This window comes from Carettochelys insculpta, chromosome 3 (genome assembly GCF_033958435.1).
Source record: "Carettochelys insculpta isolate YL-2023 chromosome 3, ASM3395843v1, whole genome shotgun sequence".
In the NCBI taxonomy this organism is placed as follows: domain Eukaryota; kingdom Metazoa; phylum Chordata; order Testudines; family Carettochelyidae; genus Carettochelys; species Carettochelys insculpta.
This window is the reverse complement of record NC_134139.1, coordinates 150,255,484-150,281,973: the sequence shown is the minus strand read 5'-3', so window position 1 is coordinate 150,281,973 and position 26,490 is coordinate 150,255,484. Positions and strand designations below refer to the sequence as shown.

At 40.3% G+C, this 26,490-nt stretch overlaps 1 protein-coding gene across 1 annotated transcript in view; it reads right to left on the bottom strand.

Annotated features, from left to right (window-relative positions):
• COL12A1 (collagen type XII alpha 1 chain) overlaps positions 1-26,490 on the bottom strand; it is a 131,534-nt gene that overhangs the window by 10,888 nt on the left and 94,156 nt on the right. Inside the window, 15 exon segments of the mRNA XM_074991007.1 lie at positions 3,102-3,173; positions 4,039-4,092; positions 5,752-5,805; positions 7,285-7,338; positions 8,794-8,889; positions 9,396-9,449; positions 11,657-11,743; positions 12,458-12,535; positions 13,887-14,036; positions 18,626-18,735; positions 19,077-19,219; positions 21,910-22,048; positions 22,149-22,187; positions 23,094-23,258; positions 26,077-26,220. Coding sequence (XP_074847108.1) covers positions 3,102-3,173; positions 4,039-4,092; positions 5,752-5,805; positions 7,285-7,338; positions 8,794-8,889; positions 9,396-9,449; positions 11,657-11,743; positions 12,458-12,535; positions 13,887-14,036; positions 18,626-18,735; positions 19,077-19,219; positions 21,910-22,048; positions 22,149-22,187; positions 23,094-23,258; positions 26,077-26,220 — 1,439 coding nt within the window.

Here is a 26,490-nt window from a genome sequence, read left to right as displayed (position 1 = left end):
CTCACATCTGCAACCTCACCAAAGAAATACTCTGATTTGGCCTTGTACATGATGCAAAGGGTCATTGTTAACATAGCTGAATACTGATGCTTAAACACTGAGCTAATTTTGCATGGGGATGTTAGAAAATACTACCAGTTCAACAACACAATTGCCTCTTCAATTATTGAGTGAAGCATTGGCCATGTGTGTCCTCTTCCTACTTAGAGACATTCTGTTTAGATTTCACTTTATTTTCTTCTAACAGAGAAAAATGTGCACTTCAGCCAACTGCTTGCCAGAATCTTGAGAGGAAGCAGCTGCTGCCACCATTCTAATTTGTTGACATCCTGTGATGAGGAGCCACTTGGGGTGAGTGGGAGGATCTGTTAGCTTTTGTTTTATCTGGGATTTTTCTGAACAGTGGGGTGAAGGCTGGAACTGTGGCAAGACTCCGCAGCTGAGAAGGCATAAGCCAAGAAACGCACATTATCTTTTCTTAAAAGACACTAGGCCTGATTGCTCTCCCCAGAAGATCTTCTCCTACTCATGTGAGCTACATCTACACTACGGAGATCTGTCGACGGAAGTTACTGTTGGAAGATATCTTCTGACAAAACCTCTGTTGACAGAGCAGGTCTACACATAAAAAGCAGACTGAAAGAGCAATCCACTCTGTCGACAGAGAGCTGCCAGACTCCCGGGCCCTCACTCGACAGCATGGCCAGCCAGCAGCACAGGAGACAGGGCTGCCCAGTGAACTGGAAGCCTCTCTGTCAATGGAGGGCCCCCTGGAGCATCTACAATATAGTTTTGCCGACAGATTCCGTCAACAGAGGCATTCTGCCTCTTGCGGGAGTGACAGAACTCTCCCAAGAAAACTGCTGCATTCTGTCGACAGTTTCTCAACAGAACTCATTGTAAGTGTAGATGCTCCACGAGTTTTGTCGATAAAACCCCAGTTTTGTCAAGAAAACTCTACAATGTAGATGCAGCTGTGCAGTCTCCACAGGACCATTTTCTCCTTCACGAGGTCCCACCTGGGATTCCCTCATGCATGGGCAAGTAAGCAGTGAATGCAGTCCGAGGCTGCATTTACTCCTGAACAGAATTCCATTGCACATGCTGTGCAACCCCCTTTAAAGTGGGTGCCAGGGCTAGCCACAGCATGCTAAGTCCCTGGAAGGATCTCTCCATTGGACTCCTTTATTTCTAACATTAACAGATGTCATGGTGTTGTTATTCTTTGTCTCCAATTCTACCCTTTTGTCTATTATTGATCTAAAATCCCACTTTCTTTTCTTTTGGGAGTACTTGTTGGCAAATTATCAAGGTGAAACTTTGCAAATCTATGAAAACGCCGTGCTTCAGAGAAACGCTTGATTTAACACTAATGTTAATCTGTTACAAAACTTCTGTGACCTACTCAAATTTGCAGTGTTTGTAAGAGCTGCAATAATCTTTTTATTGGCTAAAACTGATGTGGCTAAATGTTTAATCTTAATGTTGACACTCACAAGCAAATTAGCCAGGAACCTAAGGTGTGCATATAATTTCCATTCACCTTTGTGTACTTCTGGCATAGTATCATTATATTAGATTCTATCTGAATCTTCTTTAGAAAGGCCCCAGTCCTGCCACCCTTACTTAGACTATATCTTATACCACATACTGCTCAACACAGGCAAAAATGAGAAGATGTAGTCCTAAGAGGTTATTTGCTTCTTGAGTTCACTGCCAGCAGTGGGCAGGAGATCAGTTTTCTCTTGGACCTGGGGTTACAAATACCAGGCAGGCCTTGACTACATTTCAGTACTCTGCGGGCTGTACTTGGCCCTTGGGCTGCACCTTTGGTATTTCTAATGCAAAACACAAATTCAAATGTCGAAATCCTGTCTACCATGAATCTCACAAAACATATGCACAGAGCATGAGCCAGAATTCCTGCTGGGATCTGTTCTAAAAACATCTGAAACACTATATGTGATGTCGTGCAGTGTCACTTCACAAGAAAGTAGGAAATTTGAAGCAAATTATACTTTTAAATGACATGAATTAGGGGACGACCATTTAAGAGAACATAAACAGTACTTGTAGTTGTTGCACTGATTAAGATTTGGTTAGATTAAGGTTATTCCTATTTGAGTCAGGGCATAGGTAGCCTCTCTCTTCTTTGGAGTGCCTGTACAAGGGCAGACACAATGTTGGCTTTTGTGGTCCTGGCCTGTGAGGACGAGGGGTGGCTCACAAATAAAAATAACAGTAGCACTTTATTTGATCAAGCATTGGAATGAATCCTCACAACTCCCCAACAAGCTGATAGGTAAGGTAGCATTAATTGCATTTTACAGAACAAGAAAACTAAGCTGACTTCCTGAGGCCTCACAGCGACTGAGCAAGATTAGAATAGACTCACACTTAATTTTTTGAGCCCCTGCACTTTCTGCCAGACCACACTGCCTCAGAACGTGTACTCTGTGAAGACGAAGAGTTCTGCCCCTTTCCCAGCTGACTGGCACAACAGAATGAATCCTGCACCCTTTCCAATACATCACAGCTCCTTCTCTGGCTGATTCAGCTCAAATGTTTCCTGCGACCATGCAACTTCTTCTCCCTCCCTTACGATATGTGGCTGTGGCTATAAAAGCCTTGACAGAGCCCACGGTACTTATATAATTTTAAATCACAAACATTTGCAAACCACCAGTGATCATATAACATTTTCAGAGATTTTCCACCTTGGGCAGCATACCATTCTTCACAAAAAAAAAAAAAAAAAAGAAAAAAAGAAAAAAAAGTCCAATTTCCAGTAATTCTGCTGACCTAGCTCTTGATGTTTATACAGTGTAGAAATATATGTCTTGGCATGTGGAAACTGTGCTTTTTTTTAGTGGAAACCAGTGACCATAGTTTCCAGCCCTAACTACTGAACTGAACAGAGAGATGTACCATAAAATAAAATGGTTTAAAAGTTATGCTTGTGGCCTGACCTCTGCTCTGATGTATTCACTGATTTCATAAACGCAGACAAGATAAACAGTTGGAATCTAAGATAAGTCTCATATTTGTCTGCAGCCAGTGTATGTCACAAGTGATCCTGTAAATGTAAATCATTCTCTCACCTGTGGCCCACGATCTCCTGGTTTCCCTGGTTTTCCACTTGGGCCCGCTACTCCTGGAACTCCTGGGGCACCCTAACACAGAAAGACATCCAAAGCAATGCTAAGACAGAACACTGGAGCATGAGTGAAACTGGTTCAGAAAGCTGCCCCCATTGCCTTGTCCTTTTACGCTGCCCAAAACAAACAAAAGCCCTGTAGCTGCAAGTCTCAGAGCCTGGGTGTACAGGTTGCACCACCAAGAACTGGCACTTGCCAAGGAGCTAAGGTGGGCAAGCCACCGCCAGGAACAATGGAGCTGGTCAGAACCCCATGGTTGTCCCCAGCAGACTGTGGCAAGTAGGGCTGCAGATAGAGCCACATAACAGCACGCAGCAGAGCAGGGTTTTGGGCTGGAATCCCTTGGCAGTGGGCTGGGAGGCACCGGGCAGGGGCTTCTGGATCCCCACGGCAGGCACGAGAGCCCAGACACCCAGGGAAATGGCAGCAGCTGCACAAGCAGCCCAGCTAGGCAGGGGAGTGGGTAGTGCGGTGAGGCAGCGTGCCTACTGAGGCAGGCAGTGGGCTTGGGGGCCAGTGGAAAGGGACCTTCCCACTAGTCTGGAAAGTCCTCTTGTTGGGGACCACTCAGTCCTGACAGTGCCAGACCAGGAAGGTCCAAGCTGTACTGACTTTGGAGCTTGGGGAGACTCACTGAGCCCAAACAGGAATATCCACACTGCTGTTTTGAGCACTGTAAAGCAAGGCCTGAGAGCCCAGGTCAGCTGACCCAGGCTCTGACACACATTACCGCAGGTTATTTTCATGTAGATGTACCCAATGTGCATAAGCAAAAAGCACATTTAAGAGAAATTTTTTTTTATCCCCAAAGGGATTCTTATCCCCTCTCCCTTTCGGGTTGTATCTTTTGGTTCATTCTATGCTGAAGCATTATATTTACCGCTGGTCCAGGTGGGCCTCTGGGTCCCGTGGCACCATCTTTTCCGGTGAAACCCTATTCCAAAAATGAAAATATTTGCAGATTACTAAAGATAGGCCTAAGGCTTCAGCAATCTTCATTTAAAACTAGAGGCTGTTAAAGCTATGTATAATAGCACCATTCACAATTAATGCTAATATATATGTCAAACCCAATAATTTACTGTGTCAGTTATTTAAATATGCACCACTACTAATGCCAGTTAAATATGTCACTGGCATGGCTTTACTCAAATGGAGAGAGCTGCAGGCTGCAGAGGGTGGGGTGTCTGCTTCTCTATAGCAGCCATATAATGATTAAAGATCTTTTGCCTCCTTCCCAGAAGTGAAAATTGAGATTCAGCCCAAAGTGACAGATGAGGTTGGTCATAAAGAAGAAAGACGCCCATTAGGTCAAAGATTCCTCCTTACTGCTGTTCTCCCCAACGACAAGACAATGGGGAAGTGTGAATGTCCGACTTAGATAAGTGAAGAAATTCTGAACACCTGTCTCAAGTGATCAGAGGCAAGATGTTCTAAACCATTTTTACTCATGCAAAGAGAAGAACTCATGCCTATTCCTTGTTGTCTTCTTCAGTTACCAACCTATAGATCCACTAAGTCTCTTTTCTGCCTTTGGAGCCATGTGCTCTTCCTTCTCTGAGTTTTTGTACACATGAGATTTTTCCAGTGTAGCTGCTCTCATAACACAGCAAAGCAATGGGAAAGCGTGAGCATACCCACCCAATGCAGCCCACCTGACTTTTACAAAGCAAAGCCCAGCTCAAGTAGAGGGATAGGCTACGCAGATATGAAGCTTCTAAAATGATAAAGAAAGCAACTTCCAAATGGTCTTGAGAAGTCTCATCTAAATGGCCTAACAAAGTAGTTCTTTAACTGGTGATATGGGAACACAAGCTGCCCATGCAAGCTCTTGCTGTGGTCCTTGAAGACCTGGTTGTTCACAGGGTGCCTGTTCTCCTCCTTGTTCATGGATACAAAAAAAAAAAAAACTAGAAAAAATGCTTCAAATACCAAACACTTTACAAATAGCTTTTCTCTAATTCCCACGGGGACTTTGCCATTGTGAATGCAGGGGCAGGGAGGTGAAGAGGAGGAGGGAGTTAGTCTGTATGACTGTAAATGGGAAGGGAGGGATTGCGAGAAATCCAACAGACAATCTCTTTATCTCAATGGAGTCTTCGCCAGGAAGGAATCTGAGGATCCCTGATCTAAAGCAAAACTGTTAACGCCCAGTGACCAGAGGTCAAGCACAAAGGGACAAATGCTGCCTTCACAGTGAATTCTGCATACATCTGTCCCTGGTGCAGTGGACATGCCATTCTATGCAGGCTCCCTAATAGCAGTATATGAAATGCAGGCGGGGCCCCAGCCATAAGCAAAGTCAGAGGAGCCCTGCTCAGGGGATCTACCATTCACTTTGCAAAGGAGTCACAGAGCCCAGTCCAGTCAGTCCATTTGAGTAGCCTCTGCAAAAGTTCTGTGGCTGCATTATGGCCCATTGGGGAGTGTTTCCTCCCCACAATCTTTCTGGTCCTCACCAAGCATCTTTCCTGAGTCTCAGTGGACTCTGGGAAGAGGACTAAAAAAGGAAGAAGCTGAAAAACAGAAAGCAGTGCTGGAATTTCATTTGCAATAGAATGTGCCATAACACTGTAGAGAGGAGAGACCTTACCCTGTCACCAGGTGGTCCCATTGGGCCAGGTGGACCAGGCAAACCTGGCGTTCCCTATAGGACAAAAATGAGACAGTCACTGTAGACAGAACAAATTCTCGTGCTGTACTAAATACTCATATATACACATTTGTATTTATTGTATTGTATTTCTACAAACATGCACACACATTTTAACTTTCAAATTAGTCTGATATAATTTTGTGGCAACATACAAAAAATAAAATGAACGCCTGTCAGAGATCAGCTGCATTTTAACAATGCAATGCACTTTATTATTTGCCATATCTTTTCTTACTTCTCATGAAAATAATGTTCTTTACATTTTCAAATCTGTTACAAGAATATATAGTTTATAGTCTCTTCAGCCACGCCTTGCATATCTTGGCTTTAAATCTTGAAACCTCTGGTTCAAAACTCTGGTTACAGGACAATCTAACACCAAATCAGTGGTTTTCTCATCTGTACTAGTTTCCTCTTGTTCTATTTTATAATGACCTGCTGCCACACCCTTCACATTCCATACTCTTGCTTTCTTAATATTATAGTTTCTTTGTCAAGCAGCAGCACTGCAGGTAGTTACATACAATTTAATGGGAGGTGAGGACACATCACACCTGCCAGGGCCTCAGCACCTGGCAAAATCAGGCCCAGAATTACACAACCTACAGATGTCTTCTTCCCCATTCCATCCATTTTCTACTGCCTGAGCATTACAGATAAAACAAATACAGTTGAACCTCTCTAGTACAGCACTGTCAGGTGCTGAACCAGATAATTTGTCAGGTAACGGGAAGTCAATATTGCCTGCCAGCATTACCAACACCACTTCCATTGCTTACTGAGCTCTTAGAAGATGTTTAGAGGTAAATTAGAGGCAAAGAACATCACAGAACACTGAGAGCCAAGACTGGTGGCTGTAAACAAACTTTAGCGATCACAGAAAACTTGACTGCATCCATGGTTAGGGGACATCTAGCTAACTAAAATCATGCAGGACTTTGGATGTTGCTGGACAAGAGGGTGCTGGACTAGAGAGGTTCAACTGTAGTATAGAAAATGAGGTGTCTATGCCATATACTAGCTTCAATTGACACAAAGGGCTCCTATTTGGGTAAATGCATGGGCAGATTGAAGCCTATATATCAACAGTATACATATGGCTCGCATCTGTCAAAACAAATCATAGCCCCAAAATTTACCCTGGAAACAAGTCCCTGAAACAGACAATAAAAGTGCTCTTGATGGTGATTACCCTGTACATTCTTAGTTGTTCTCAACTTGGAATCACCACCGTTACATATATGCACAATTGCAAACAAGCTGAATTTAACATTGATTTCTCTATTTATTTGTTTTACTCACATTTTAAATTGTCTCATATTTCCTATCTTTCAGATTGCTTATATTTACCCAGCCCATGTTCTATGAAACACACTGGAAGCATTAAAGTTCTGTTTACAATGCTGAGACTGGTATGAAAAGTGCCAGTGCATCACCATGGGATCAATGTTACAAAAAAAATCAACTTACAGAGCGGCCTGGTAACCCTGGCTCTCCAGCATCTCCTTTCATTCCTTGGCGACCCTATAATTATCACCAATTGGAATTAGAAGTACAATTATATGACCCAGAAATGACATTACAATGTTTTGTTACTAAAAACAATTTCATTGATGACAAGTTCCAAGCAACAAGTTTATTTGATGGTTTTGTACTTCAAAGTCTTTCAAATTGCCTGGGACAAAACAAAAACATGTATCACATTCCACGAACACAAGGAATGCATTTAGCCTTCCATGCTGTTTGGCATCCATAGGCCATCCTGATGAAGATTTTTCTTCAAGCACACACAAAAAAGCCTATATTGACCTACATACCCTTCCATTTGGTCCTTTCCTAAAGGAAATATGGATCTAATTTTTACCATCATGTGTTTTTGGTTTTCTGTTTCAAATTAGGCCACTTATAAATCTATCAGAAAAGAGAAGATGAATTGCCTAATGAATGTAAAGTGTGTTTTACAATTAGAAGCCAACTTTACTAATTATTCCTAATCAGGAATATACACTTAGTCATATAGTTTGTTACAACATTCCAACAATCCCTAATGTTCTCTCAGAGGAAACACCAAATTAAGAAAAATAAGATCTTCTCCGGCAGACTACATGCTGAAGTGACCAAGAGTTGGCAGTAGGAATGTCAAGATGATGTGTGAACAACAAGAAGTCTTGTGGCACCTTATAGACTAACAGGTATTTTGGAGCATAAGCTTTTGTGGGCGCTCCAAAATATCTGTTAGTCTATAAGGTGCCACAAGACTTCTTGTTGTTCTCGAAGCTACAGACTAACACGGCTACCTCTCTGATAAGATGTTGTGTGGTTACTTAAGGACACATTTTGCTCTCTGACCATTGTGAACCTAGGGTAAGTCCACTGATGTTAATGGAATTGCTTCATATGTTCATTCACAAACTAAATCAGAAGCTGGTCCTTCCTAATTTATATAGTGCTGTCAGCATGCAGAGCTTTATACAGAATAGGCACAGCATCACTAAAGCACCAAAAAAAACCCATATGGCCAAGCTGTCAAGACACACTACTTCACATATCGGAGGGGTAGCCGTGTTAGACTTGATCTGTAACAGCAACGAAGGGTCCTGTGGCACCTTATAGACTAACAGAAAAGTTTTGAGCTTGAGCTTTCATAAGCACAGACTCACTTCATCAGATGCTGATGAAGTGAGTCTGTGCTCATGAAAGCTCATGCTCATGCTCAAAACTTTTCTGTTAGTCTATAAGGTGCCACAGGACCCTTCGTTGCTGTTACCACTTCACACAGAATCCCCAAGACTGTTGCACGTGGGTCAGGGTAAAAGAATGTGATCTGTTAAAGGCAACCAACCTCATAGTATCACCGAGCTTCAGGGCAAGAGAAAACAACAAAAAGTGATGGTCAGAGGCTTCTGGAGACCACTACCATGATCTACCAGTCCTCTGTCCCCACACAGTTGCACTCACAGCTGCAGAATGGTTACTCACTGGTTCTCCTGGAATGGAAAGTCCATTGATCCCTTGTGGACCTGGTGGACCCTGAGGACCTGGTGGACCTGCCTCACCAGGAAGACCAGGTGGTCCCTTCAAACACAAAATTTAAAAGATATTAGACCACGGTTTCTTCCTAGAATTGGATCTAGAGCATCTGTATGGACATGCACCTGGGACAGGCCAGCGCCATAGAAATACTTGAATAATATTTGAATTTGAAAATCCTTATTCAAGCAGTACTTCTGCCATTATCCATGGGAGGGCTGATGCTGCCTCCCTAGTAAGAACTGCAGGATCAAGCCAAGAAACATTTGGCAGCATTAATAGAGACATAGATAACAACTATTTCTGGAGGGGACAGTGCCCCAGAGAGTGACTCCCTGCCTTCCCTCTCCCTCTAGTGCTTTCCCAGAGAAGGGAAAACATGTGGCAGAGTTGGCATTTCAGAACTTCCCAATTAACCTGCTGACTTGTCCCTAATCAGAAAACACTTAAACTTTGATACTTGGAAATAGTAGCTTACTATGGACTGCAACATACGACATTTCATGTGTTGGACATAGAAACTTATAATCACATTCCAGAGAGATACTTACAGCAGCTCCAGTCAAACCCCTTTCGCCTCTAGGCCCTTTAGCACCTGGACCACCCTAAAACAGACATTTGAAAAAAAATAAATGTATGCAGTGCAGGGGAGGAGAGGGTAATCTGGGCAAATGTTAATAATTATCCATCCTCAGCATAAAACGGACCAGTTGAGTAGATCATGACATCTTTGGTGTTCAAAGGAGCACTAAGCAGGGATCACAGAAATATTACTGACTAGGGACTGGAGCAACCCCTGAGGACCAGCTTCTGAAGGAGTGAGGAGAACTCACACGTGTCAAAAAAGAAGGCTGGATGCAGAAGAGGGTCTCTGCACTGCCCTTCCTCATTGCCCTCAAAGAGCTGGAATCTTTGGAGAAATGGCTCATTCTCCTGTCTCCGCTGACAGCTTGGTTTGAAGGTGTGTGTTATCTGGGGTTATCATTTGGAGCCCTCTGGGCTCCCTCAAAATGAGAGAAGGAAAAGCCCTGGGGCTGAAGATAATGCCTTACAGTCCTATCACTGATCTACCCATCCACAAAGAGGTACATCGTAAAGAATCCTTCTTTTTGGGTGAAATCCTGTCCACATTTATGTCAATGGCAAAACTCCCATTAATTTTAATGGTGGGGGCAGCATTTCACCTTCTTTCACAAGGTGTGTAGGACCACGGCTGCAGGGCTGTAATTACCTCTGGAGGCTCACTGCAGGGAGAATGACTCAGGGATCTGCAGAAGGCTCTTTGGGAAAGAAGTATGGTGAACTCACTTGCATTGGCCCATTCTGAAGGGAGGTTCCAAGGGGCCAATGTATAAAGCCACTCTACATCACTCCCGATGAGGAAAAGGCCAGATTAAATGGCACCAAGGTCCAGACTTCCAGAAGTATTTACAAGTTACTGCTCTCAGCATTGCAGTGAATTAGGAGCCTACGCTTCATTTTCAAAAGGGACTCAGATACTTACGAGCAAAAATTCCACTGACTGTCAATAGGATTTTGAATCTTAGCTGTCTGACTCCCCTCTGAAAATAAGACTTGGACACTGCAACACAGCACAACCAAGCCTAGAAACCTTTAAAAATCTATGTCTAAGAAGCTAATTCAGCTAGAACTTCCAAGATTTTCTAGTGGGTGTTTTGGATTTACTATTAGTTTATTTCCTCTAGGATCTCCTTAAAACTATGTTGTCCATAATACATGGCTAAGAGATGACCTAATAAGCGAATGCACAGCTCTTGAAGACAGTTGTGTTGCTCCTGTGTTTGGACATTCCTCTCCGCTCCACAAAGGTAAATCCTCTCTCCCTAGCTAAACCACTGTATATTCTCCATAGATACTTTTCACAAAAAGTGCAAACGTGTGGTTGGAGATTTGCCATTTGTTGGAGCAGGTTGTCTCCTTTACCACTCACTGGGTAAGGTTACACTAGCCAGTTTTGCGGAAAAAATCCCAGTTTTGTCCACAAATCTCATGGAGTGTGCACACACAAAATGGAATTTGTCAACAGCATCTCGACAAAACACGGCACTTTTACTGGCAGCATTCTGCCTCTCAGCCATGAGACATAATGCTGCTGACAACAGATTCTGACAGCAAAAAAGCTGTAAACACCCCTGGGGGTCTCTCTCAACTGACAGGGCACCTACAACAATGGACAGCCCTGTCTGTTGTGCTTCTAGGGGCCTGTTTTGTCGAGAGACCAAACGTGAAGTCCATCTGCTCTGTTGGCAGAGCAGAGCACTCTCCTGATTTGCTTTTGTGTGTGGCCACACTCTGTGAACAGAAGTTTTGCTGGGAAATCTCTTTCAACAGTGTCTTCTGTTGACCGAGCGCTGTAGTGTAACCGTAGCCAATGAGTAGTGTCTTACTCCACAGGTAATCACATCAGCTTCAGGGAACTACTTGAGAAGTAGGTTACTACCCCGAACAGGAAAGGGTGGCAGAATCTAACGTGTTTTGAACTTGGAAAAAAGGACCAGGGGCTAATAAATGGCGGCAGCAATCTGCTGATCCCAACTTTTTTCCCTGCTGATGTTTCTACTTTTCACAAAACCACCACATAGTATGGCATTCAGGAGAACAGCTGTCATTCCATGTTGTAAAGGAACACCAGAAGATTAAATGCCAGGGTTCGGTGAGGTCCAGAGTGAGGTGCATTTTAACAGAGCTCTACAGAAATTCTTGCATGATTTCTGCCATTACTGTCATCCCTGATTTTGAGAAACACATCCCATAAAAAAGAGACAACTGCTCTGTACTAATAACTCCTTACGGCAGGTCCAGGAGGTCCTGGGGGTCCCACGCTGTCTTGTGTACATGTACAAGCATTTGGAAGAGCTGGGCATTTTGCTTCATCCCTCTGAAAATTCAAGAAAAATCACTGCAGACTCTCTTTAAAAGGCAGGTATTAGCTGGTGGTGTTTTTCCCCCACAACAATAATCTAAACAATTTCCATTCCCTCAGAAGAAACTCTATTTTGAAGTATAATAGAATTCAACAAAAAAAGAGTAATTTCATAGATTTTCTACTGGTTGTTTTGGATTTGATATTGGTTTGCTTCCTCTAGGATTTTCTGAAGACAATGAAATACTTACAACAGCAGAGGGACATGAATAAACAGTGATGCACAATCTTTACTATGTTCCGTAAGCTCTAATTCAAAATCCTTTTCTATTCTTTCACCAACAAAGTAAGTATTGCCTTGGGCAGTCAGCTAACTTAGACAAAACATAAATGGGACTTTTTAAGCTGAATCATACAACTGATTTAATACAAATGAATGTGGATGTTATATACATAATATCAACTAAACTAAATATTATTGCAGTTTAGAATATATTTCTGACACTGTCTGATATCTGTTCCACCATTCTTCTGCTGAGTCATTTCATTACGTTCCGAATCTATTTTTCTTGCAGAAGACTTTGAAATAGAGAGCTGGGTATTGCCAGCTTTGACAACTGGGATTCACATAAGCTCTTGGTACAAGGCATAATAGCTGCTTAATGCGAAAGTTGCCAACTCTTTTATAAATACTATTTCCTGAACAAGATCTGGCTCACTTACACTTACCATTGAAGGAAGGTCGCAGCATTTATCACGGCTAGTCCAAACAGCATTACATACTATGTCAAAACTCTGGATTTCAAACTGTAAAACAAAGTACATTTCTTTTATTCCTTGCTGCATTCATTATAAATGTTTCAAAAGAGAAGCGGAGCCCAATATTAGTATATTTAAGAATGATGATGCATTTTGCATATATGTGATATACTTCAGCTTTATACAGCTATTTTTGATAAGCATACAAGAAAAAACTCTGATAACTACCACACTTCTCATTAATACAAAGAACTACCCCGAGGACTGATGCTCCTGCTGACCTCCTGCTCCTGTTCTGGCACAAAAGGTAACTGAATAAACAAATATTTCACAACACTTAGGGAAGAATGCAATTTCTACATCTGCTAAATGCCTGTACATGTCAGGATAGAATCTGGCCAGAGAACATCTGGACTAGCTTTAAGGTCTGCAATCACTGGGTTGTACATAACCCAGGCCCATGTGTGAAACTGACATTAGGGGAATTTTTTGGAAGGAATACTAAAGGTAGAACATGGCCATTAAACAGGGCTGCAGGATGAAAGAAGTTTCTTATCTTTCACCAATGGGGTCCTGATCTTGCAACTTAATTCCTTCAAACACACCCACATTCTCACCAGAAGCACATTAGGGTCTGCATATGTAATGTTAGCCTGATGAATTAGGGCCCTCACGTAGCCCATATAGTGGCACTGATCATCTACTAAATATACAGTGAGCCCACTGTAGCAGGACAATTGACGTGGCTTTCGTAGCAGCATCAGTTGTTCGCCACAGATTATAGAGGAAACTACTGTGATTATCTAGTCTGACCTTCTGTAACAACCATAAGACTTCCCAGAACTAATTCTTCTTTCAAAATGAAAAAGCAGTCATGTAGCACTTTAAAGACTACCAAATAATGTATTAGGTGATGAGCTTTCATGGGACAGATCTGACGAAGTGGGTCTGTGCCACAAAAGCTCATCACCTAGTGCATTATTTTGTTAGTCGTTAAAGTGCTGCATGACTGCTTTTTTGTTTTGACAAAATACAGACTAACACAACTATCTCTCTGTCACTAATTCCTCTTTGAATAACGGAAAATATTTTAGGAGCAATAAAACAACAAATTTTGATTTGAAAAAAGCCAGTTATACGCTGAATTTACCTAGCTTCAATTTCCACCCTTTGGGTCTTGTTAGATCTATGTCTGCTACAACAGAGTCCTCAAATATCAAATTTCTGAACCATGTAGCTTAGTTCTTGCAGTACAAAATATTTAAAAGATTTTTAACATATCTGGTGCCACGACTGATCTTTTAGTGTTCAACTCAAGCCCTTTCATCAGAAAAACAAAGTTTATTGAGAAATTGCAAAAATGTTTTTAAGTTAAAAAATATACAAGTTTATTGCTTACTGTTGCTGATTTCCGATCACCTTTCAGTAGTTTTCCAAGTATTTCATAACCATCAGTTGTGATGTTTCCAGCCTCCTTAATTGGTTTCTCCATTACTTCACTGCAATCAATGTAAATCTTAACACTTGATGGGCTTACAACAATATGAACCTTAAAAGGGATTTAAAAATAGCAAAGTAACTAAAAGCATGTGAATGTACTTGACCTTTAATGGTGCTTACCTTTTTATGTATTTTTATATTACTTTTGTTCCCTTTCCAGGAACATAGTTTCTAAAGGGGGGAAGTGCTAATTTCAGGAAAATATATCAAATAATGGCTGCTTTAAAACAAGTTGAAAATTTGCTTTAAGAATAAATAGACAAAATCAAGAAGTAAAAGAACAGTATAATTTAAACCACAGAACTGACATGAGCTATTGACATGAGTTTTAAAAGCTTAAATACCAATGTTCTGTGACAGAAGCGAAGAAGCTAACAAAGAAGAGAACAGAAAGCAATGAATGTAATTCTCTTGCTGTAAGAGCTGAGCCCACACAAGAGGTTTATGAGTCTGCTAATGTGTAACTAACAGACCTGATCTGATAATTGAGACAATACATTGTTTTAGATTTAGAGATCCAGGGTTCAAGACCCACAGATAAGTCAGTCAAGAGTGTCATTACTTGAGGACCCAGAAGGGAGAAGAAAGGACTGGTAGAGGAAAAAACGAAACAAACCAAACATACCAAATCCACCACAGAACAGAAAACTGGAGAAAAGGAAAAAAGGAAAAGGGAAAAAGGAGAAGTAGGAGAAAGAAGAATTGCCAAAAGAAATGAAAGACAGGAGCAAAGGAAACAGGGCTACTTAGAAAGGAGAGTGGAAGTAGTTAAAAGGGGAGGAAGAAATAACATAAAAAACATGTTGTTTTGTCCTGTTGTCATTATACAGGGTTAAATATCCAGATTGTGCATGGATAAAATAAAAGGATGTCCCTGCTCCAGAATATTCAGTGCTTTACACTTTGAATTTGCTTAGTCACTATATTTATCTATGGACCAATTGGGTCAAGCTCCAGGACAACAGTAAATGGAGCACAATATCCAGGACACAGCTGCTAGAAAGAAAAAGGACAAACAGATGAGCGGTCAGAAATGTTCCTTTTTTGTTTCAATTTGACTTGCTCTTGCATTTATAACCAACTGGTGGGCTCGCTGATCAAAAAGACAATATATCCACTGCTTTATTACTTATATCTGAAGTTTTACCTATTTACAGAGTTTGGCCAGAGGCCAATAATTTTAATCATGACCCAGGGCAACAGAAAGGTTTCACATGACCTACGTATCTCTGCCTGTCAAACATTTACATTTTAGGAATGCTAAGAAAAGGAGCAGACAGTTCTTGAAGTGTATCTATTTATGCTCCAGTTTTCCTCTTATCATAGCATATACTCTACAAATAATATATCAGTATTTGGTAACTACTTTAGAAAGTGTGTCATAAAGTTTAAAGAAACAGAAACTCCTTTAAAAGTCTTGAGTCAACAAATGACTGGCCAATCACCTGAGAATTAGCTTTTTTCATGCTGTTATCCATGTGGAGTTGTCTCCAAGACATTAGCTTAGCTTATCTAAAACCCTACAAACATTACATATTACTTCATATAATTAGAAAATAAGACTTTACAAACTGTCATAGTGTTTTGGTCATTTTAAAACCCACCAAGTTTCATGGATTAATACTATATGTACTGTGATCTTTTTATTGCAATTGTTGTGAACAGATTTTGAAAAACAAGAATAAGACTATAATCCTACACACCCAAAATATGTTATGCCTGGGTAACTGCACATAAAGACTTGCATGTTGATGAAACCACTCATAACTAGAAATTTCAGTCATAATGGCACTACAAAAGTAACTCTGAAGTTGCTTACTTCAAAGTTGAGCATCTACACACGCCCTACTTCAAAGTTACACTTCGAAGTGGGGCACTACTGTATTCCCAGGAATGGACTAAGGACTTCAAAAGTTGGGCTCCCTTTGAAGTAAGGGAAAATGTGTGCAGACTCTCTGCTGGCTACTTTGAATTAGTGCCTAACTTCAAAGTTAACTTCGAAGTTACTTCCTACCGTAGACACACCTTATAAGAAGATCCAAATTTCATTCTCTCAATTCAACTGTCACACCACTTTCACCAATTTTCTATTGAATTTAACCATACTACAAATACATTTTATTTGAACTAAAATAAAGTGTGCACACGTTTTTCACCTGCACTCAATCCCTATATACATAATAGTTGAGTTACACTGTACTTATTTACAAACATGAATAGTATGAGAGGGATCTAAAGCAGAAGAATGGAGATGAAAGCCAATGATCATTGGAAAAGTTCATATCAGTGCTGTGCTATTTAAACCCATTTCAGAAACAGGAAAAATACCCCAAGGTTCCTTTCAGTCTTGTAGTGAAAAGGTCTCTCTTGGACACTTGAGAAACCTCTCCAGGTTATCTCTAGTTTAGATCTGAATTCAGGCTAGAATTTCACAATTCAAGACATATCTGTAATGCACATGTTTGCAGATTTACCTAGAGTGGGTCACAGATATGTGATTTTATCAGTTTGAATTCTTTTTAACATCCCCTACTTCAAGAGAAACATCTTCCCATTTCTAACTAGCTAAAGCACATCATTATTTCTGGCTAGGTTCAGTTGCCATTTCTGGCACTAAAAAGTTACAAGGAAATACATACTTTGCAGCACATGGACCTTCCTAAAAGACAACTGACTATCTTTGTTAGCTACTGCTAACTAATCCATATCAACAGACTATGTAAACTATTGTCCCATTTAAAAAAAAAACAAAAACTACAGGCATAAGCATGTTACAAAATTTTCTGTGGTCAGTTTTGGAAGATTGTAAACTAAAAGGCAATCCAGCATAGTAAAAAGAAATAACAATAAAAAATGTCTCCCTCAAAAGATCTAGATGTAATTTTAATGGCTGGAATCCAGGAGCCAACATTTTTCATAAGGAACCTGCTAGATTCAACAGCCTTCACCATAACCATATTACCCAAAGCCTACATATATGCCAAAGTTAATTTCCTCTGCACTGGGAGCTGTAGGTTAACTGCCTTTCACTGAACAAACCTATAAGTCATCAAATGAATACCACAAAAATGTTTGCTATTTTGGATTACATTTGGTCATATGCTAAAGTTTTGTCATCTTCTAAAGTACATTTTCAAATGTGTTAGAAATACCTCCCCCTACACCCCTAAATCCCAACACTTTCAACCAGATGAAAGAACAGATACTCTTTGTTAACACACACTCCTGTTTACTCCAATGGCCTAAAGAACGTCCAAAAATTTCAAATAATTGAGTGTTCAAATAAATGCATGTTATTTCAACTAGCACAGGACAACATGGTAGATACACCGTCAATTTGGATGACTAGGATTTTCAGATACACAACATTCAGACACAGAACTGTGGGAATTATACCGTATTTATAATCAACATGTGTGACACAGAATTCATCCCTACATATGGACGTGGGTATTTAAAGTGATTCCCAGTGTATGAGCAGGAGAGTCCCATCACACCATCATCAAGAGTCTGACTTATACACAGCTGTCAAGCTGGGGAGAGTCCAATGACCACATTCTGACCTTATCACACAGATGCAAAATCCAGCATATCTCCAAAGAAATCAAAATTACTTCAGATCTATTCTGGTGTTAATAATCTCAAAATCTGGCTTGACGATTCATTTCTGGGAACAGGCATGAGAAAACATTCTGCCACATCAAAGAAAAGATGTATATGTTTCAATTGCCTATAAAGACTAAGGAATAATCTAATGGTGTGTTTACGGACCTGGGTTTTGCTACAGACTTTGCAAGTAGGTGCTGCTCCTGGATTACTGGTGGTCAGGTAAGTATGCATTAGTTAATGAGAGATATAACATCAAATGCTATATTCCTGTTTTGCCTTACTGGATATAGTAAATGCACATAAATAACTCCCCATCTTTGTGTTTCCATGAGCTCTGATTTCTAAGATGACCCACACGGTATCAAAGAATTTTGTCACCTTTACCATATTCATAACAGGATGCTAAGAACAACATAACATGGGCTGCCATTATCTGTATTGACAGACACCTCAAATGAAAGTTGGCAGCATAGTGCTCAGAGCTTTAGACAAACGACTCAGCCATTTGACAGTGCTCTAGGAAAGACATTTGAACTCAGAGACTAACATCCGGAATAAGATCTCTTAAATGCTGTTTTGCATTTTGTAACTGCTTTTTGTTAGAAATATGAATATAATTTTCAGGCCACCAAAATATTTATGCTACATTTTATTGATCTTATTATACCATTTTGATACAAGGACAAAACTGCTCCTCACAATCGTTTCTCTCTATAGGTTTCTTTCCCTATTTTCTGCTTCCTATTTTTCTTGCCATCTCACTTTCCTGGAAGAGTCTCCTGCTTCTTGTTCACATATGGCCCTCCATCCACACCTTTGGCAAATCTTTTTCGAACCACTCGACCCGATTTCCACTGAGATCAGTGGGAGCTAAGTACTATATCAGACATCTTGTCTCACTATGATTTGTAAACCACTCGGTAAATTTATTTTTCTGTACAAATTACCGATACAACAGCTGATGTTTGGTTTGTTGGCATAACAGAGGATCAATCTGCAAGAAAACTGAATATAGTTTTAACCCTTTACCTTGTGGAAGCTTCCATAAAAGATTTTCTTTACTTCATTATCATCAAAAGTTACTGTTTGAACTTCTCCTCTTGTATCCTTGTTAAAGAATGACAATAATTTGGTGGAAGCTGAAATAAGAAAATACAACAAATAAATGTTATTTGGGGTACAGTGCTCACGTTATTCAAAGAGAAAAAAACACTTGCATATTAGCAATACATACATATGGTAATTTATTAATAATAATTAATTAATATGAATAATAAAATAATAATATAAACTTAACACTTATAAAGAGTTTTGAAAAATTATCTGAAATACAATATTAAAACAACTTTTAAAACATAAAACAATATACCTTTTTACCATGTAGGAATATATTATTTTGAAATAATTTTGGAAAGACTGAAAGACAACTGAAAATTTCTGTCTACACATTCTCCATGAAATAAAGTAAAATTATCCTTACGATCAAGAATTACTCCAACTTGTGGCTTGAGATCCCTGTCTGTAATCTGCCAAATTGCAAATGGCTCATTGGGAGTTTCCGAAAGAAGGCGGAACAGCAGTATGATAGTGTAAGCCCGTGGCAATCCATCTGGATGAAGTTCCCTGTGAAGAGAACATGAGATCATTTTGCATCAAATTTGCACAGAGAAAGGCAAAAGCTTCATCATTTTCAGGGTATTTTTAAAGACAAGACTTAATCAGCCCATTAACCCTTTACTCAATAAGCAATGAATTAAGTGCATAGAAATCACATTCTGGGCTATGTTAAGACTTTAACTCTCTGCATTGGAATGGCAGGGGCAGGGAATTGATGCAGGACCAGCAAAAATAAGCATTCTAAAGACATTCTGGTTGACTAAGCTAGAGTCCTGATGCCCAACAGCTGTTACATTTAGTGGATGTGGAGTGGGCTTCTCCCATATAAACTCAGCGGGTGACCTATATACGAAGAAGATGGGCCATAGCCTACTTCTTGCCCTGCACATCCCATTTGAGTAGTCAGGCACTGGGAGCACAAGGAACTCAACTGTAGCTGACTGAGATGCAAAGGGTGCAGGAGCAGACGGCGATATTAAATGTATTCCACTGATACAGGGTAGCATTTGGGGCACACTTCTTCCACCATCATCTGTGTATTTGTAGGCTTGTGTCATGGCCAATGTTGGACAATGACTGACAGAAAGCAATAAATAGAGGAAAATATGGTAAAGGGCATTGGAAGGCCTGGCTGAGCAACCTCTGGAGTGAAAAGAAAGCAGCAGGGGTGGATGTGAGGAAACTGTGAGGAGGAGAAAATGTTGCTTCCGTGTAGCTGACCACATGGCTGATGCATTACTGCTGAAACTTTCCTATCTGAGAGAGCCACATGGCCTCGTGAGCTAACCCAGAAAAACCTCAAAAACTGGTACTGAAGCTTCTATATATATTGGAAAGCGCTGGCAGCTCCTTTTATTTATTATCACTCTACTATAGTAACCACACCTTTATTTCAACAAAGGGTGGCTGACGTACTGGGAAAGATAAGCAAGTGAATATGACAAATGCGTGCATAATGCAATACCAAAAGATAACTCAGACATTAATGCTACTGTGCCATTAGGATTCCAAGGGAGCACTGATTTCTTGAACACTACAGTTTAAATTGAATTGAATTTTCTGTCTTTATATAAGATATAGACCAAAAAGATTCCACAAAGGCTCTTTTTGCTTGTTCTCTCTCACACACTGGCTATTGCAGCCAGCCAGCCAACACTTCAATATTTTTCCAATTTGAATACACAGAAAACATCTTACTGAGGTTGACGTAGGTGCAGGCTTTGTCTTAATAAAATGGTAAAACAAGCTATAAGGGTCTACTGAAAGGAAACTATCTGCATCTTATGACACCTGCAATATCCAGAAGAACATAGACCTTTCCTCTTCCCCAGGCCAAGCTCTCAAAGAAGAAGACTGACAGACTGAAGAAGACCATAGGAGTCCCCAAATAATCCACCTTGGCAAACTGAGAGTCAAAGAAGCTGGGAAGGGGAAAGAGCCACCTTAAATTTATTCCTCATATTTTGCAGTTCTCCTGTTTGGTCCAGTCCCTTATCCATTCTGGTAGGGTTGCACAGCTGTCAAAAGTTCCTATGACTGAACAACTAGAGTTACGTGATCCAAAAAAATGGGATGGGGAAGATTGGACAGGCTCTAAACCTGCCTTCTGGTGCAGCCATGCTCAATTCTAAACTCTACCTGAGTGGAGAAAGGAGAAACGTCTGCTCCTCCCTTAGCATGGGTCTACACTCACTGCAGAAGAGCAAACACTTAGGTTCCATATTCCAGGTGCCATTCTGCATGTTCCAGGACCAATGTTGACCCTGGAACTCCTTGTGAGCCACAAGGATTAAGGAACGTGGACAGGAGGAGTGCTCCCGTCAGCATTCTGTACTGGGGACAGGGACTAATATCGACGGCTGCAAAACTGATTTTTCGTATGCAATTGGCATACCTAAAATTGTGTAGCAGCCGTTGATATTCAAGGTAAGTGTAGACCCAGCTTTAATGTTTGGGAGAGAAAGTGGGTTTCTTCTCCATTACAGGGCTCCTCTTATTCTACCTAATTCTGTTTTTTGTGAGGGTCCCATATGACTCCTCTCATTGTTTCTCTGAGTGGTTAGATAGGGAGGACTAGCTTCAGGCCACAGCTACTTGAACACTTCTTATCCATATGTCCAATATGCTGAATGGGCTGGGTGGTTGTCACACACTTGTGACTACAGGCAGCTGAGTATTGCCTGATACAACTGCTAAAAAATGGTACTTCTCCCTCAGAATTAAAAATAGTCTCCCTAAAAAGCTAAGCCTTTTCTTTGTAGAAGTAGCCATAAAGACCACTTTTTGATTGCATATAGCCTGTAATGTGGATCAAATTAATCAACTAATGCATACTTGGTTATATGAGGCATCCCCTTGAGAAAAGAACAAGGACTGTCTTTTCTGTTCTATGTTCATACAATGCCTAGCCGAATGGGATCCTGATCCAAGACTGAGACTCCTGAACACTAGAGTAACACACACAATAACAATAATAATGAAGCTGCAATTAGCAATGAAAGGACCACTAATGAAGGCGCTGCATAACATTTAATCAGAGCAATAGCTGAACATCCTTTAGAATTTATTTCTTGGACTTCAGTAAAAGCAAACACAAAATCAAATTCATCCTCCATTGCCTCTAAATTCTCCAGTCCTTCCCCACTTGCAAACCTATACAATGTGTTCCAAGAAAATAAGTTACATAGATAACTTACGATGCAGGCTGACTGAGGAAGGCATTTTTATGGAGCCTGTATGCCACGTGACTCGGGAAGGACCCTGATTCCAGTGATATACCTTGTACAGAAGCAAAATGCTTCTCTGTTAGGTTATATGACTCCAACATCTTGAAACCTGGGAGTGGACAGGAAATACAATTTGGAGATACGGTGATAAATGAAAAATAAAAGCTTCAGCATTGTTCTATGAGAGAATGCCTGTATATGATTCTTACCAGGTGAAGTGTATCCCTCCAAGTAAATGAGAGGGCAAGCTGAAACAGATGAAAACAATGTGTTATTTTTAAAAATTCAGTGGTTCCATGAACATACAGATCTTTTCCAAAGGGCTTATTCCTGTAAATTTGAAATATTGTGATTTACCAGCCAACATAAGCCATTACAAGAATTATCATCTGTTTTTGATTCTATACTTTATTCTGCTTAAAATCAAGCAGTAAATTTCTAATTATGTCAGTGAATTGAACAAATTCTTATTTATGCTGCTTTTAAATGCACTATTTCTACCACGCTAGAATATATGGAATGACAAACAGATGAACTTTAAGTATGTTTATTTTGAGAGCCCAATTCATAAAAACGAAATGGGCATAATGACACAATCTTTCCATGATTTTTTGTGCATGAGTCAGACTGCATATTATTCATCAGATTCACAAGGAAAAACTGCAGATTTATATGGTGTTTTAGTAGTATGTGAAAGAGGCAGCATGGGAACACAGAGTTGCAGATTATACAAATATGCAAATATCTCTTCTTTTTTGCCATAGACGGACTCCAGGTTTGTAAACAAATGGATTTTATTTTAGATCTTTAAAAAAGTAATATTAGACCTTGGTTAGCTGCATACCAACTACAGACAAAAAGCTGTGGTAAAGAAGAACTCTGTCACATCCAGAAGTTCACTTTAGCCACTGTTCTTCAAAGAGAAATAATTGTCCTTTATTGTTTGTTCATTTTCTCATACAGTGTTACGTCAGAATGACAGATAAGATAAAAACAGAATAACCACTTAAATCAGAAATATTAACCTGCCAACTGGAAATATATTAATGTTTACATTTAAGAAAAGGTTTAACTGGGAAAGACTTTGCATGAAAGCTTAAGCAACACGTGGTCAGAATTATTGCCTTGTGAGGGAAAGATTGCCCCATACTTACTTGAGGTAGCAGTCTCACAAATAAAAGTGATGAGGTTCTCCTCTATCTTTTCAAAGGCATCAAAGTCGTCAACAATAAATACGTGACGTTCACTGGGCTTGCTGGCAATTTTTGCCAGTTCATTATAATCCACGTCAGCTACACCAATAACAAAGACGCTGAAACCTGCAACAGTAATATTTATCATATGAAAATACTGTGAATATACATTATTACTGGTTCAGTAACTAAATATCAAACCCCAGTTACATAGAGGTACTGTATTCGGTGTTAAAAATACAAGAAACAAATAATGCAAGTAGAATATCGTGCTGGTTGAAACCAGTTCCTTTGTATTTTCTCAATAAAATACAGAATAAAGTATAACCAAGTGGAGGTGAGTATCCAATATACTTTTGACCAAATGATGTCAAAATGTCCAACTCTTTCTCCACTATCTTGATGAAACAGAACACTAAATAATTGAACCATTGTAAAAAATGCGATGCAAAGGGCTCATGTCCTACAGAGAAAGTGAAGTTCTGTTATCAAAGTTTTCAGCTGCACAAAGCTGTTTGAAATAGGCAGATGGAGTCTTTTTACAAGTTCTTTCTGCTGCTAAGTAAGCAGCTGAAAGGGGTGAATCTATGAGTTAAATGAATGAAGATGCGAGGCAGAGATGTACTAACACCTATGTACAAATTCATATTGGACGTGCACAGCCAAACTCCATGAATCAAGAAAAGAAAAGGACACTATTACCAACATTTCCTGCTCACGAGAAGAGGGTAAAGAAACTCATGCCAGTGAAGAACTTGGCTGTCCTCATTTACTGGAACTAGGAAAGGCTGAATAGAAACCCTAAAATTTCTGATGTTAAACTGCAGCTGTGTAAACTCCTTGAAGCACAACAGCAAACTGTCTTCTATTGTACCAAATTTTCTTATGAAAGAGATCTTTGTAAACATTAAGGGAAGGCATATGAGGGGAAATGAAGATAATACCAGTTTTGGGTTACTCGCAAGACAAACTAATAAAAAATAGTTAGCCTCTGCTCTTATATAAAACTGATTAAAATACTCTTCTGCTTTAGACACTATTGATCACCTTCTCCTCCTGGATTCCTGCCTGTTGGGTTGGTCCTTCTACTTCCCTTCTTCCTCTCCTCTTCCACACTTTTGGCAACCCTCAAGTCCTCTCATGTTTTCTTTTCATAATTTAATCCTGGGTAACTCATCCATTCACCAAGCTTTAATTGTCTTCTCCATGCCAGCAGTTCACAAATCTTCTTGATCCCTGACCTCTCGTGTTCCACCTAGTCCTGCACCTGACTATCCTTCTGATATATACTCTAGACATCATATAACCAAATTAAACCTAACAAGACTTATGATGAGCTCCTTGTGTCTTTTTCCAAGCTTGTTCTCCTTCTTCCAATGCTGCTGGACAGTATCATCAATTTCCCCATCATCCAAGCTCACAATCTTGGTGTCAAAGACTCTTCACTCCATTACACAAACATCCAGGCAGCCTCTAAATCCTGCCTGTTCTACAACATCTCAAAAACCTGGATCTTCCTTTCTGTCCATATGTCGAAAATTCTTATCAATACTTTGGTTACCTCCTACCTTACTGTTGAAATCTAATACTTTCTGTGCTTCTTGGTTTCTGTCTGACTCCCATGGTCCATCCAAATACCCAAGGCTAAAATCATCTTCATCATCTGCCTCTTTGACATGTCAGCTTCCTCTTCAAATCCTTCAATGGCTTGTTCTTTCCTTGCATTTCAGTGTTAGCTGATCTTCTTCAGCTTCTGGGCTTGTCTACATCTCTGCTCTCACTTGTTCCTCTGCCTCCTCTCCTATCAGTAAATATCCTCTACCACTTCCTTTCTCACCTCCCTCACACACCTGAAGACTAGGAAGAAGAAGCAGAAGGAAAGGGAATTTCCACCAAACAGTTCAGAACACAAACGCGATTCTCCCAAGAAGTTTCAAATCTAGCTTCAGCCCAAACACAGAAGTCAGCCGTCACACTTATTGCTAAAGCAGTGAGACAATAATTCCCTTTATTGTGCACTTTCAGCTGTCTTAAGCTTTTGCATGTTTTGTTGCTATTATCTGTAGTATTAGCAATCAAAATAGGTATGATACGACCACATATTGAAGGCTAGAATCAGCCCTGTAATTGTATGATTGCTTATATTAGGACTGAATCTGGCCAGTCCAACAAACTTTAATAGCTGGTAATAGCAGGTATGAAACCCAAAAAGGACAAACACAGAATTCCAAGATAAGAAAGCAACCTGAAGTTTAACCAACACACAGAAAGAAACAGAGACAAGTTAAGGAAGCACAACAAATGCTTACATAGGAAATTAGCCAAAAGGTTGTTTATATTGTATGCCAAAATATGCATAGAAAAGATCCTCAGGTACAGTAAGCTACACACGGTGCACCTAAGGCAGGGCCATAGGAGGCAATCTCCTTTTCAAAACACTTAGATGGGAAAGCCAGGGACCAGGTCAGAGCCTGCTCAAAGGAGGGCTGCTCTAGTTTGTGCCAGTATTAAAAGCACTCTACTAGCCATTCCAGCAGGGCAGGATCATGGTACCTGAGTGAACTTAATAATGCCCCCTCCCCCGCAACCAACCAACCAACCAACCAAATAAATAAATAAACAAAAGAGGAGCCAGAAGTGATAGAGGACAAATTCTGTAACTGTGCAAGGGGAATTCCGAGCAAATTGTTTAAGCCAGCTCTGTCCACAGAGAGAGAAAAGGTCAGATTCAGGTCCAATCAACCTTAACGTTCTTTTAATTTGATTCTTTTGAACCAAATCATATACTGTAATTCCAATGTCTCTCTCAGGAGCCACAATCTATTTAGGCTGAACAAAGGACCAGCAGCCCTGATACTAAATAATTGTATTCTAAATTGCCTGGCTTAAACTCCTTGGTTTCAGAACGAATGTTAAAATCAGCTACATTCTACAGAATGCTTACCAGAGTGCTGTATGATCGCTGCTGCTTTCTTAACTTCATCCTGTGACCGACCATCTGTGACAACGACGAGTACCTTGGGCACGCCTCGCCTCATCCCACTCTCCCAAGTCAAGACTTTTTCTTTGATAAATGTAAGGGCTTTGCCTGCAAATTGCACAGAGAATGAGGACTCATGCATGCCACAACTGCCACTGAAAATATCTGCTTGGGAGAACAACAAGACGGAAGAAATATGAGTGGAACAAAAACAACAAGGAGTCCTGTGGCACCTTTATGTCAGCATAAGCTTTCATGAGCCAAAAGGCACTTTGTCAGATGCATGTTTCATCCGAGGAAGTGGGGTTATGCCCAAGAAAGCTTATTCCCAAATAAATCTGTTACTCTTTAAGGTGCCACAGAACTTCTTGTTTTTGC